This window comes from Sinocyclocheilus anshuiensis, unplaced genomic scaffold (assembly GCF_001515605.1).
Source record: "Sinocyclocheilus anshuiensis isolate Anshui unplaced genomic scaffold, SAMN03320099.WGS_v1.1 scaffold43, whole genome shotgun sequence".
Classification (NCBI taxonomy): Eukaryota; Metazoa; Chordata; class Actinopteri; order Cypriniformes; family Cyprinidae; genus Sinocyclocheilus; species Sinocyclocheilus anshuiensis.
Window position 1 is genome coordinate 179,310 of NW_015549580.1, and position 15,276 is coordinate 194,585.

Genomic DNA, 15,276 nt, shown 5'->3' on the forward strand with positions numbered 1-15,276 from the left:
CATTTGGGCTGAGTGGTAGTTGGCATGTCTGGCCTGTCCTCTGACACGGTATCTGAGGAAGAACATGACAAATATTTTCATAAACTGAAGGTATCTGAAGGTGGCAGCTTTTTCTAATAGCTGTATGTGCTAATTTATCAAGCTTTTTTCATTTACATTCAAGTGGGATAAAGTGTGTTTTCTGTACCATTAATCTCTTCAGACCTGTTTATTTGGACTACATCTTGAAACTGTGAAACTTTAACTTGAGATTTATGATGTAATTCAGTTTTTTGTATCATCCAAATACCAAATTCTTTATATTTTGGTGTTTTCAGGCCTTATGAGCAGAATTTGATCCCGCAGATCATGCATGTAGCACCCATTGTAAAGAGCCATTCACACAAACAACGATAACTATAATGAAAAAGTTTTAATAATCATTAATAAAAACATCCAATCAGAGCATTTAAAGCGACAGACTGCAGTGCATACTTATAATAAACATAATGTTATTGTCCTTTGGTTTAGATTATATATTATCAGATTTAAAGGGATTGTTCACCCAAAAATGAAGTCATCATTTAATCATCCTCATGTCACCCCAAACTTGTATGACTGTTTTATTTTTGGGTAAACTTTCCCTTTAAAGGGATAGTTCACCCAAAAATGAAAATTACCTCATGATTTACTCACCCTCAAGCCATTCTAGGTGTATATGACATTCTTCTTTCAGACGAATACAATCGGAGTTATATTAAATAATGTCCAGGCTAATCCATGCTTTATAATGGGAGTGGATGGTAGCCCAAAATTTGAAGTCCAAAAAATTGCACCCATCCATTATAAAAGAAGTCCACATGGCTCCGGGAGGTTAATAAAGGCCTTCTGAAGCGAAGCGATGTGTTTGTGTAAGAAAAATTATTATTAACCCCCTGGAGCCATGTGGACTTCTTTTATAATGGATGGGTGCAATTATTTAATATAACTCCGGTTGTATTCGTCTGAAAGAAGAATGTCATATACACCTAGAATGGCTTGAGGGTGAGTAAATCATGGGGTAATTTTCATTTTTGGGTGAACTATCCCTTTAAGACCAAACAGAAGCCTCTGCCAAGCAGTTGCTTTGGTAGTGGACTGCAAATGCCTGGTTGTTTCAACTCAACTTTGGAGTCCATATTTCACCCAAAGTTGGGTTGAAACAACCCGGCATTTTTTGGAGTGTGGACGAATAAGCGAGTGCTAATGTTAATATGGCTACAGCTAGCTTGTCTTTTAGCAAATCAGTTAGAACTGCTGAGCAAATGTTACGTGACCTAATTAATATCCATAAGCCCATCCAATTTGATAATAACATGTCCCTCTGGCTTTTCAGATTGTCGTTACACTACTATAGTGACCATGTTTCCCTATTTGTGATTGTCTGTTTGGCCAAACTGTGACTACTGTATCAGCTTCTTTGACTGTTAGCTTGCTGATGCTAATGCTATCCTCTGTGTGGGTGCCCACCGCACCACACACATACTCATCATTTTAAAAACTAATCCTCCTGTCACTGTTTTGTCGTGGCCCTGTCCGCCAATTTTAAGGGCTCCTTTCAAAACAAAGGCTGTCTTTTAAAGAAATCCCACACTTATGCAATCCTTTTAAGTCTAATGCTTTTAAGATTTACGCCGTAATTGCATATTCATCTTGGGGGATTCTCATCAACAACAACAAACAAATAAAGAAAACAAGATGATTAAGTTAATTAGCTATTTGAGGTTTACAATTGAGGGCCGTTGGTGCTCGAGAGATTAGAAGGAGATCTAATGGGTTGTGTGTGTGTGTGTGTGTGTCCCTGTTATTTAGATTACGAAGTGTTAAAATGGAGCAGAGAAAACTCAGTGATCAAGCCAATACTCTGGTGGACTTATCAAAGGTAAGACTACTGTACATGCACACACATCAACACAAATCACAGACATGGTCGCACATCAGAGCCCACGCATATGCACGTTACATCTGATAGGAAACAGTAGACACCCACACACACTTTCAGTGACATTATGTTCCCTTTTCTGCAATTTTACCATGCCCACACACACACACTTTATAACACCCAATCGACTGCAACACAAAATGCCCGGTGACACACATACCTCTGCTTTCCCAAATATATCTCAGCATTCAACTGTTTCCATGCTGACCCGTTTTGTGTCTGTGGCTTTGTGTCTCCTAGCAACCTGAACAAATGTTAAAGCAGGGATGACAGTGGGAGCGAGGAGACGGGGAGAGGGAGAGGGTGGGAGGGGAGAGAGACAGGAAGTTGAAGAATGACAGAAAATGTGTGCAATTCAAGATATTTTTCTTGATGGCTGTGTGTGTTTGGGCGTTTTTTTTCTGAATGTAACTAGTGTTTTTATTTCTTTTATGTGAGCGTGAGTTGTTGTGTGTTCCTAGACTGTGTACCATTTTCAGTACAGTGTACATGTCGTGAGCTGACCTTTATTTTTATTTTTTTATTTTGTGCTTTGTATGAGAATCAATTCATTTGGATTGCTCAAGGTACATTTTATTGCATGCTTTCTCTGCCCACTTTTGAAGCATTTTTTTCTCTGAATGTTTTTTATTTAACAATTTACAATTGTTTATTTAACTTCACAGCAAAAATCATTTTCTTAGGATTTTTGTCTTCCCATTATTAATATGTAAAGATCCATTAAGCAAGGTAAATTTATTTGGGACATGTTCACTGAAAACCAGTGTTAATATCTTATGCAGCTTTGCTTCTCATATTTCTTGCCCGAGTGGCAATTTTTAAACATTTTCTATTAATTTTTTTCCTTTTTTAGCATAAACCTCACTAAATTTTACTAGACTTGTGCTTAAAGCCAAACTATTTGCCAATGAAACAAGAAAAATAAACTTCATTCAAGATATGTTCTTTGAAATCAAGTAATATTGTCTCAAATTGTTACTTCTCAAGTAACTTTATCTTGAATATTAACTTGAATTTAGACATTTTTATTGTACAAGCAATCCAAAAATAGTCATTAAGACTAAGACTACTAGACTACTGTAAGTTGTTTTACCTGTTCTTTTTACACCGAGGACCATTTTATTGCTCAGATGGTACCCTTTCAATGCTTAGGAGACCTGTTGGAGATCTTAGTTACATTTCATTCAAGTTTCAACTTTGTCGCAGATGTTTCTCTTAAACTTCCTGAGAATCAACACAAAGAGACTATTGACATACACTTGCATAGAACTAGAAAATTCATATGAATTTCATAGTTTAGATGATTTCACACTTTGAGCATAGTTTCTCATTGAGAAACTCAAAAGGAAAAGCAGGGAGATTTAGTCTAGAGTCTTTTTCTCATAAGAAAAATTGAAGAAGCTGAAAACTCAAGCAAAAGTCTCCATTTAATCTCTGTTTAATTTGATTTGGCTGTCTAGCCAAAGCAACGGAGATATTAAAGTCAAGATGAGATCAAAATTGACCCTGTTTACTTAATGCGCATTCCTGGACCTATTACGAACAATGCATCAGTGCATGTAGAAATTATTGTCATCATAATCGTTCATCAAAATATAATAACTTACTCTTCCTCTGCTTTTCTTGTCACTATTGAATAATGCTAACCAACAGCCAAATATCTACTTGTTTTTACTCCATTATGGTGCATAGCGCCTACTGTTCACAACCCAATCATTTCCCGATGGATAAGTCCCATCATGTTTCATCCAATACTTTTTATTAGTGAAAATCCTGTTTTACTCAGAAACATAACACATTAAAAAGCAAATGGATTGTGAACACCATGTTGACTTTAAAGAGGTCTCATTTGAGATTTTTATTTCCTCTGGGTATTTATTGCTCCATTTATTATCTCTGCTCTTTCTATTTAATCTTGCTTCTGTTCTTGTACAGTATTTGTACTCTTTTTCTTTTTGACTGCTCTGCATGCCTCACTTTACTTTACCACTGTATTTCTGTCTAACTATGCTCTCATTCTCTCTCCACATAGATGCAGAGCGTCATGTATGAGCTGATGTCTGAGCTGAATGACCGCAGTGAGGATCTGGAGAGGCAGATGTTAAGTCTGGAGCAGCGGGTGGAGCAGCTGACGGCCGGCTTTAACGTTCTGCCCGCTCATTTGTCAGCCACGCTCAGCGCCCAGCACGCCACGCTCATTCAACTATTGCGTGAGCGTGATGCCAAGGTCCTGAGCCCCACTGTGCCCTCTGCGCTCTCACCCACCGCTGCCAGCCTGCCTCTAGCCAACCCCCCCTCCGGCTCTGGCTCCGTCCCCGTCCCGACTCAGCCCACCAAGGACAGTCCCAACACCAGCAGCTCCAGCTGCTGAGAGCTCTGGTGCGGGAAGTTCCCTCCGGGGTGGAGAGAACTTGGATTAGTCGAAACGAAGAGATGACATAACCATACACACACATTCACATATGATGCACTGTAACTACGAGCATTACACAGCTTAACGCCACAGAATATACAGTATCACGATGAAGGAGATGCTGACATTTGCACAAAAACCCTATGACAAAACTGCCATATTTCATGTAGTCCACAAGACGGACGTACTCTACTGTTACCATGAATGTATACATTTTAGAAGACACTGACTCAGACATGTTAACATGCATGGACGCTCACTCACACACACACACACACACACACACACACACACACACACACACACTTTCTGTGATTCCGTCTTTGCTACCAAAGTGCTCTGTCTATAGGTGACTGAAATGGACTGAGGTGTGTGTTGCAAAACAAGGAACTAGGGTGGTTGGGATTAGAGAGAGTATAAATAATCAACAGCTGAGAATGTTATGAAATCTGGACAGCATTTTTTACAGTCTGCAAGAGACTAACAGCCATTTGAGCAAAGCATTATTTCGAAGAGCAACGCTGAAGCCATTCGATACGTTATAAAACCCACCCCATCAAGGTGGAACAGCTGCTCACACGGAAATAACTGTAGAATGAGTTATTATAGTCATTTTCTTAGTGGAATTGCTTCTATTATAATGGTGTTGGAATAAGAGACTATTTTACTTCTGACTCCGTTTAAATGGAGAGACCATTTTGAAAACTGACTAATAGTGACATCCTGTGGCCGGAATACTGAAGTACATCCGCTTGGAATATTGTACAGTATGCTACTACTGAAACTTAGCTTTGTATCGCTCCGTTTTTTACCATTAATAATTACTAACGCAGTTATAGCTCATATTTATTATAATTATACGATAGCCTTCTTCTCATTCGTCATGGAAATTATTATTGCTGTATAAATAACGATTTTATTCATATTAATTATAGGGGAGGTGCCGTTTGAGGTTGAAATTATTTTGTAATTTTATTTTACCAGAGATAATTAATAAAGTATATATCTATACATGACTGTGTCTGTGTGTGAGTATCATTGTGTGACTGACAAGATTTGCGTCTGTGAAAATGGTGCCGCATAGCCTTTTAGTTCACAATGCGTTGCGCCACGAAAATGACCTTTTTACATTTACATTAAATAACCTAGAGGATGTATAAAATTTATTCATTTGATCATTGACAATAATCGACTGCTTGATTTTATTATAAATCAATTTTTATTATAAAATTACATTATTTGTTTTATTTTTATTTTTTTTACTTGCGTATGTTTGGTTTTGAAAACACCGCCAACAGGTCGAAAATAATCGTTGAGCGTCTTGTAAAAACAGAGCACGGTTCTGGTGATGACAATCAAATCATACATTTTTTTCAAAAATCAACAGCGACAGGTGTCATTGTAACGACCAGTGCTGTTTACCAGCGACAAACATTACTCTAAATTGAGCTCTTAAAATTGAGACTAACTAGTTTGCGGTTTCTGCTCGTGTCCCTGCTTCGAAAATTATGTTGAGCCACCAGCAGTATTCAGTTGTGTATTGTAGTCGAGTTTAGAGCAGCAGTTTCAACATGCCTACGATAGAGAGAGCAGTTTGGGGGATTTTGCTAATGAGCTCATTGATTACACTCAGTAAGTCTACTAAACTGAACGTTCCCAAGTTGCTGTTACCTCTCAGCACTCATGTGCCTGTGAACATCACACTGACAGCACAGAGAGGATGCTACAAATGGTGAGTGACGGGGCATACTCGGCTTAACATGCCATTCTGTCTCATTACGTGCTGTCATGTCTGAAAGGTTATTAATTCAATAAGTTCATTTCTTCTTGCCTAACAACTAAATTCAAACAATCTTGTAGTGACATCATCTCCAGGGTGGAAACAGTTTGGTTTGCATGTATAGGGTCACTACCCTGCACTACTGTTCAGAATGCAGTTTAGTTTACAATGAATTGATATTATTACACAGGGCCGTCCTTAGCTGACGCGGGGCCCGGTGCGACCGCACTAGTTGCACCCCCCTAAGGACGGCCCTGTTATTACAGTATATCAGAAAACTTAAATTGCATTTGGTCTTGAATGCTCTTGAGACATGAGACTAAAAATATCCCACAACTTTATTTTATTTTTATTTTTTTAAATGGCCGTTTTCACTGTGAAATGAATCAGAGATTATCTCTAGAATGTTCTTAATGCAAATGTGCTATTTTATTTCCTCTTCACTTTATCAAAATTATGACATAAAGCATTCCACTGTTCAAAAGTTTGGGGTTGGTATGATTTTTTACATGTTTTTAGAAGTCTCAAATGTTCACCAAAGCTGATCAAAAATACAGTAAAAACAGTAATAATGTAAAATATTATTACAATTTAAAATGACTAATTTCTATTTGAATATATTGTAAAATATTAGGTATTCCTGTGATGGCCAAGCTGCATTTTCATCATGATGCAGTCTTCTGTGTTTAGTGTCACATGATCCTTCTGAAATCACTGTGATATGCTGATTTGGTGCTTTAAGAATTTTTTTTTATTATTATCCCCAAACTCTTGAAAGGTAGTGTAATTATCAAAGTCCTTAATCATGAAGGCCCCTTTCCCATATTCCACATGCTATGAGTTTTTTATAATTTGAAGTAACTGTGCTTAAATGTCCTTCATACAAAGTGATTCTGTGATGCATAAACTTTTTCAGTTTTGTAGCCTCATTATGTCAAGAATCAGCCAGTGGCAGATGTTCTTATTTTAATTAATTTTTTTACATTTCAAGCGTCTGTAAAAACAAACACATTCCTGAATTATTTGCAGAAAAGTATGTAGAAAATGAACAATATAGACAATACGGTGTTGCCTTGCAATCATGTGTCTGACTCTATTGCTGTCTGCCTGACTTTAGGGTGTCCTCTAAGCCTGAGACTGTCAGGGTGTATCCGCTCTCCGCTCTCAGCCCTCCGGCTCTGCTGCCCCTCTCCTCCTGCAGTCAGCAGTGCTTGGTGTCAGCTCTGTCCTCCCCCCAGGCTGTCCCTCTCCATACTGTGGTCCAGGCTCAAGACCCTGGTGAGCGAGAGGATGGGACAGTAATAAATAGACATGCTTTTTCTTTCTACTGAAGGACATATGGCACCGTTGCAGCAGTATAGGTTATTTTTCACAGGCAATTCAAATGAAATGTATAAAACATGATACTATTTTCCATATGAAATTAACCGACATTTTAATTAACAAATAAATGCTGAATGCACTCAGCTAGCTCACTCTTTGCCTCACTGACTGCTCGAATGAAAATGCAGTGCACACCATTTAAATCTCATTATGATTGTTCTTGTTTATCTATTAAAGGGATAGTCCACCCAAAAAAAAAAATCTGTCATCATTTACTCACCCTTATGTCGTTCCAAACCTGTACAACTTTCTTTCTTCTGTGGAACATTAAAGAACATATTTTGAAGAATGTTGGTAACCTAACATTTTCGATTCCGATTGACTTAATTTGTATAGACAAAAAAATACAATGGAAGTCAATGGGAACAGACATACTGACATTCTTTAAAATGTCTTCTTTTGTGTTTCTTTTGTGTTCCACAGAATAAATAAATAAATACATGTTTGGAACAATATGAGGGCTAATAAATTATGACAAATAATTATGATGTTCTGTTGAAAATTGTGTTACCATTTTTATGTTTGTGATCCTAAACAGAACATGAGGGTTCAAAATTGTGACTTCACCCATTCCCATTTTAGTGACAGGTCACATTCTGCGCTGTGATGTCATCACTAATTGGATTAAAAGGATTCAGGTTGTCACAACTGTTCGACAGCTTTTTACTGACGACCCACCCCTGCACTTATCAGTCCAGGCGTTTGACTCTGAAGGTACATTTCATTACCCAAATTTCTCTGGGACGCTGTATGTTTGTTTTGCTAAATGGATTTTTTTGGAAATAAGATGGTTATGACTGTGCTCTGTTCTTGGCCTGATCCACAGGAAATACTTTTAGCTGTCTGGCTGGCTTGAAATTTAATTGGCGGCTGGCAAAGGAGTCTGATGCAAAACAGGCAGTGAGGTGAACAAGGGTCTTTAAGTGAAGAGAGAGGGAGAGAGACAGGAAAAGTGCATCAACGTACAGCATGTCTTGTTTTCTGTGATTATCGTAGGTTTGTGCGTCACCATGATGCAGGGTACGCTCCCCCACCTCATATCCTGTCTCTAGAGGATGCCGGTCAGCGGGGGGAGAGTGTCTTGCTGTGTGGGATTCACAGTGGCTCAGCACTTATAAAAGTGTCTCTTCTTCACCCTGAACATAAGGTATGAAAACATATTCAACACCAAGCAGAATTATAGAATATAAAAATTCTGGCAGACGGTAATAATTATTTTTTTTTATAAGTAATGGTAATGGTAACCATTTAATGGGCAGTATTAAAAATCTATACTATATTGCCTAAAAAAAAAAAAAAATTAAGAGCATGCTAGAAATAAAAGTTTAAATATAAGTTATAGTTTTAAATGTGATGTCTACAAAGTGAAATTGGATATCACAACATTTTTATATTAGGTAATGATACTGCACAGGTCAATTGAATGTTAAAATTGGTGAAAATGAGTGTGCAAAATTTAAAATCCAATATCAGCCTATATACACTACAATTGAAAAGTTATTTTTGAATAGGAGTCAGGAGTCTTATTGGCATTTCAATTATGTTAGAATATTATAAAATAATAATTATAATATATTTATATACATTTTATTATTAATAATATATTCATTTTAAGTCATCATGTGGCCCCCTTGGAACTTTTTTGAAGCCCCCTAGTGGGCCCTGGCCTCTTGGTTGAGAACCACTTTCACAACTGTTTTCAATGTTGATAATAATAAGGAATGATACTTGATCACCAAATCAGCATATTAGAATGATTCCTGAATGATCTTTTGAACTGAAGACTAGAGTAATGGCTGCTAAAACTTCAGCTTTGCTATTACAGAAATAAATTACCTTTTAAAATATATTAAAATAGAAAACAGTTGTATAAATTGTAATAATATTTCACTGTATTAATGCCAAGTTCTGTCATGAAACTCTAGATGGCGCAGGCTGATGGGTCCTTAACGCAAACTGATGATATTCACAGCGTTAAACTACTTGGCACAAAATGATTGGTTCATGTTGCATTCGCAGTCAATTGGCTTGCTGCTTTACATTTAAATGGCTGGTTAGCATTCACTAGAGCATTTCGCAGCGTGCTTTCAGAATTACTCTGAAACCCTCCACCTTCCCCAGCTCCACCTGTATAGATCTACTACGGGTTATTTTATATGCTATTTGTGCAGCAGCAGTACGTCTTAAATACTCGCACAGCACTGTTTTGGCGTATGTACTGGCAATAGCAAGTTCCTGTACTTGCTTTGCAGCAGCAGCAGCAATAATCTACAACAACAGCAATAACCAACAGCAGCAGCAATTCTGCAGTGTAGCAGATCTATTCCGCCAAGACCAAATACATTAACATTGTCATATCCATTACCATGCTAAAATCTTCAGAGAGTTCTCATGATAGAACTGTTTACTGTATTTTTTTATGAAATAAATGCACCTTTGTTGAGCATAAGAGACTCAAAAACATAAAGCTTATACTGACCCTAAACACACCATATGTAGATGTACAAATTGTTTGTTTTGTAATTTATCTGCTGATCAATCAAATATTATGATGTTAATGGAAATATATTCTAATTTGTGTGTGTGTGTGTGTGTGTGTGTGTGTGTGTGTGTGTGTGTGTGTGTGTGTGTGTGTGTGTGGGGGGGTGTGTGTGTGTGTGTGTGTGTGTGTGTGAATGGGTGGGTGTTCAGCATGTAAAAGCAGCTAGTGTGACTTTGTTTGTGATAGACAGACTACACCTGAGTCCAACGGGAGATACATACCTGCTACAGGGATCCACCATCAGATACACTCTGTGGAAAACTTCTGAGCAAGAAGGAGAGACTGGTACAAATAACATCTATATACATCCTGCTGGTTTATGCTAGTTTACTGCTGGTTTAGCTGGTGGAGCAACATAGCCATATTGTTAACTAGCAAAAAGCGCTGATCAACCAACATGGTGAATATGCTTGACTAAGGGCAGCTTACTGGTTAAGCTATATAAGAGGTCTAGTGGGGACTAGAGACATAGCAATAATAAACTGATTGACTGGCCTTTTTTTTTTCTTTTTACTGATATTGGTCATTTGATGGGCCTCTCAACAGCATTCACAGGTGAAGTAATTTTTTTCATGTATTTTTTTGATAATTAATCAACCATTCATAACCATTCATTCTTATTTCAGAAAGGTCAGTTCACATCAAAGACGATAACTATAACTATAAAGTTTAAATAATCATTCTAAATCAATGAGAACAGGGAAGTCCATACTAGAACTATAAAGATTATAACATAGAAAAATTATATTGTTGGAATCACTCTCAGAAACATAAATGATCTTGAAAAGTTGATGACTCAACTTTTAAGAGCTTGACCATTTAATGCAGCAGACAACATAACTTTATCTAATATAGTTATCGTTATCTTTATAGTTATGGTTCTTGGTATGACAATTAGATATATCCCCAAACAAACAATATAAATAGTAAATCAATTTTCAACCATCTCGACTGTAAAAAAGCATAAAGAACAACAAAATAACAATTCAACAAATCATTATTTAGGTATTATTGCGTCAAATCCAGAAATAAAGTGATATTAAAAAAAATAATAATAATGGTTCTGCATCTTGGTTATCTGGACACCTAAACATGCAAAAAGTATTGTTGTCACAATTAAAAAAAAAAAGAAATCAGAAACAGCTTTATTGCCAAGTGTGTTTGCACATACAAGGAATTTGTCTTGGTGTCAGGAGCTTCCATTACAGAAAGTACAAACATAGTGCAGACATACATATAATTTAAGGTAATAAAAACACTAATAATAAAGAGAATAGACAATAAATGATAAATAACAATATAGTAATAAACTATAGAGAAAAAGAAAATGTCAGTAGACAGAATTGTGAATGTACAGAATTGTTCATGTTGAGGGGCAGTCGTGGCCTAATGGTTAGAGAGTTGGACTTGTAACCCAAAGGTCGTGGGTTTGAGTCTTGTTACTGGTAGAGATTGTAGGTGGAGGGAGTGAATGTACAGTGCTCTCTTGCACCCTCAATACCACAAGTGAGGTGCCCCCAACTGCTCCCCGGGTGCCACAGCAAAAATGGCTGCCCACTGCTCTGGGTGTGTGTCTGTGTGTGTTTGTTCACTACTCAATGCGAATTCCGAGTATGGGACACCATACTTCACTTGTCACTCACTTTTAAAATAGAATAAAAGCAGTCCAGCAAGGCTGGTCTTTTTATCACAACATACTGATTTAGATACAATGTTGTGCTTAAGCACTTCTGTTTATAATGCTTTGTCAGACTTGATAGTTCAGGATTCAACACTCTGTCACTGACAGAAGAAACTTTAAAAATGTATGTATGGTGTTTATTATTCAAGCGCTGTGGGATTGTTGGAAAGATCATGGAAAGGTTAAGCTCTGGGCTGTTTTAAGCTTTCCAAGCCAGTTGAACGCAAGAATCTCATATGACAAGTCACTTCAACATGTTCTTCACATAAACACACACTCAAGATAACCAGTATGCTACTGTAATGGCCTTTAAACTGCGTGTTATCACTATAACACCCTAACCGCATGCTTTCACACCTCTAGACCAATTATATACCATCTCATAAACACATCATGGCATATGTCAGGAGAGATATACTACACTTTTAACACCTGCATCTAATTGCTCACTCTCCTTTTTGTTTGTAGAGGTCACTCTGTCTGAGGAGGGATACGGCCTGGTTGTGGACGGATACAAGGGCATGATCTCTGTTGAGCGGGAAACAGCTACTGTCAGCGCCCTCAAGCTGGGTCATGTGACACTAACGGTTACACACGACAGTATCCGACACAACTGTGTTTTTCATTGAAACATTATGTTGTGGGGCATATGAGTATATTGTTATGATTCCAAGCTCAGTTGTGATTCAGATCTGCCCCCTGAAATAACGTCCCAACTCCCTCGCACTTCTGTATATGTGGTGAAGCCCAGCTATATGAGTGAGTTACACACACAACACACAGAAAATATTTTAAACCACACACCTGTATTAAGGTTTAGTTACATTTGTCTGTGTGTCTCAGCGTTGAGTATTGAGGAGGAAGAGGACAGATGGGTGTTGGAGACAGGGCGGCAGTATTATTTGACTGTTCGTATCCATGGCAACAAGGGCCATGTGGTTCACCTGTCACAGGTTGTGCTTCATAGTCATCAGTTTATGCACTGTTTGCTTCACTGCATCTCTTGACAGGAGCATAACGTCTGAACTTTAACCCTGTGCAGAATGTGGTGATTGTTGTGGAGGAGACTGAGGGGTTAGTGACACTCGAGTCTTTGTCTGATCCCGCCTGCCATCTCCTTCAGACCATCATGAAAGGAAAGACTTTAATACAGGCCTCACTTTATAGCATCGTCTCTGAGGTAACACACTCACAAATATATACACGCTAAGATTTGATAATTAATTGGTGCAGGAATTTTATTTTTTTTTTAATCTTTCCTTAGAATGTAATAGCCTTTTCTTCTTCTGAAATGACTTTCTATTTCTGCTGATGTTACTTATGGATAATGTTAATAAATAGTCAAATGGCAAATATATGGGCATTGTTTTACAAAACTCACATTCAGTCGGCTCCATTCTGGTATGCAACAGCCAATTTCAATCCAGTCAATTCATTATGGATTAAATTACATTTTATGTGGATGAACATCCTGTTTCACTTGGAAATACATCGCATTAAGCAATTAAAATGCACACACACACACACACATATATACTGTATTATATTAAAAAATATGGGGTCTGTAAAATTGTTTAATGTTTTTGAAAGTAGTCACTTAAGCTCACCAAGGCAGCATTTGTTTGATCAAAAATACAGCAAAATTGTAATATTGTGAAATATTATTACAAATTAAAATAACTGTTTTCTACTTCAATATATTTTGAAATGTAATGTATTCTTATGAAGGCAAAGCTGAATTTTCGGCAGCCATTACTCCAGATCATTCTGATATACTGATTTGGTGCTCAAGAAACATTTCTTATTATTATCAATGTCGAAAAAAGTAGTGCTGCTTAATATTTTTGTTGACATCCTAGGGGATGTTCTGCAAAGCTTGTTTGACCAAGCAGTCATTATGGAGAATAAAGCTTAGCGAATGGTCTATTTTTTAGTCAGTGAGCTAGTTGTACTTTCATGTAGACCTCAATATCAATGCTTACTCTATTGCCAGAACCCTATAAAATGGTTTTACTGAAACAATTATTTTTCTGCTGGTCTTTTTCCCTGTTGGCCCATGGGTTTAATTATACAATACTAGTGTCATCAGTAACATGTCAAGTATCTTACTTCTGGGGTTTTGTTCAGTTCATTGCTCAGTTTGAGGGGAGCAGTAGGTTATTTCACAAAAGTGAAGTTCATTCTTATTGAAGTAAATGGCACAAGCTGCTTGCAGATCTAGAGGGGAGCCCCATCTGAGGGGGTATGATAAGACAGCGAGCAGGAAATGAGGACACACACTGTGTGAAGTGTAAAGAGATGCATGGGGTGTGTTGGGAAACCCATTGTTTAAAAAGGAAAAGACAGCGTGTTCCATCTGCGGGAGGCACTGTGGTGGCAGAAGATGAAACCCGTCTTGGGGGGGGGCAGTTTTATTGGGTCATCATGCAGGTGTTATGGTTCTGTAAGATGAGCTCCAGGGGAAACGTTACTCATTAGTTTCGGTCTGCAACTTTCTGTCGATCCGTGCTCACATAGAAGGATCATCCATTAGATTAATGGGACAAAAAAGGCCAAACTGCCTCCAAGTGAAATCATCCTTTAGGCAGGCGTAAATTTTCCTGTCAGACCTTCAGAACGCTGAGGTGCTGCTTTGTGGTTTGTCTGGCTATTCAGCTGATTAGCATCAGCTACATCAGTTTGGGATTTCCCAGCCTTCTTAAAGTGATATTTACCTAGAGTTTGTGTCTGCAACATGTTCTGCTACAGTGGGGAAAATATTTATTTGATCCCCTCGCCTGGGGTAAGGATGATCATGAGAAAGGTAAGGGATCAGCCCCGAACTACACGGGAGAGGAGCTTGTTAATGATCTTAAGGCAGTTGGGACTACAGTCACCAAGCAAACCATTGGTAACACACTACGCCGTAATGGACTGAAATCCTGCAGCGCCCGCAAGGTCCCCCTGCTCAAGAAGGCACATGTACAGGCTCGATTAAAGTTTGCCAAAGAACATCTAAATGATTCAGAGAACGCTTGGGAGAAAGTGCTGTGGTCAGATGAGACCAAAATGTAGCTCTTTGGCATTAACTTGACTCGCCGTGTTTGGCGGGAGAGAAATGCTGACTATGACCACAAGAACACCATCCCTACAGTCAAGCACGGAGGTGGAAACATTATGCTTTGGGGCTGTTTTTCTGCTAAGGGTACAGGACGACTTCACCACATTGAGGGGCAAATGGACGGGGCCATGTACTGTAAAATCTTGGATGAGAAAAAAAAATCTTCCCTCAGCCAGAACACTGAAGATGGGTCATGGATAAGTCTTCAAGGATTACAATGACCCGAAACATACCGCCAAGGCAACAAAGGAGTGGCTCAAGAAGAAGCACATTAAGGTCATGGAGTGGCCTAGCCAGTCTCCAGACCTCAATCCTATAGAAAATCTGTGGAGGGAGCTGAAACTTCGAGTTGCCAAACAACAGCCAAGAAACCTTAAGGATTTAGAGAGGATCTGTAAAGAGGAGTGGATCAAAATC

The 15,276-nt window shown here is 38.1% G+C and overlaps 2 protein-coding genes across 2 annotated transcripts in view; both read left to right on the top strand.

The window, feature by feature from the left end:
• The window catches only part of LOC107657645 (small conductance calcium-activated potassium channel protein 2-like), a 58,358-nt gene extending 52,989 nt beyond the window's left edge, over window positions 1-5,369 (top strand). Inside the window, exons 9-10 of the mRNA XM_016445798.1 lie at window positions 1,831-1,900; window positions 3,993-5,369. Of these exons, the coding sequence (XP_016301284.1) occupies window positions 1,831-1,900; window positions 3,993-4,331 (409 nt within the window). The 3' untranslated portion in view covers window positions 4,332-5,369. The remainder of the gene's footprint in view (window positions 1-1,830; window positions 1,901-3,992) is intronic.
• Window positions 5,370-8,198: 2,829 nt separating this feature from the next.
• LOC107657589 (nuclear pore membrane glycoprotein 210-like) overlaps window positions 8,199-15,276 on the top strand; it is a 16,564-nt gene continuing 9,486 nt past the window's right edge. Inside the window, exons 1-8 of the mRNA XM_016445747.1 lie at window positions 8,199-8,250; window positions 8,363-8,441; window positions 8,533-8,683; window positions 10,228-10,363; window positions 12,228-12,359; window positions 12,450-12,518; window positions 12,603-12,712; window positions 12,802-12,939. Of these exons, the coding sequence (XP_016301233.1) occupies window positions 12,281-12,359; window positions 12,450-12,518; window positions 12,603-12,712; window positions 12,802-12,939 (396 nt within the window). The 5' untranslated portion in view covers window positions 8,199-8,250; window positions 8,363-8,441; window positions 8,533-8,683; window positions 10,228-10,363; window positions 12,228-12,280. The remainder of the gene's footprint in view (window positions 8,251-8,362; window positions 8,442-8,532; window positions 8,684-10,227; window positions 10,364-12,227; window positions 12,360-12,449; window positions 12,519-12,602; window positions 12,713-12,801; window positions 12,940-15,276) is intronic.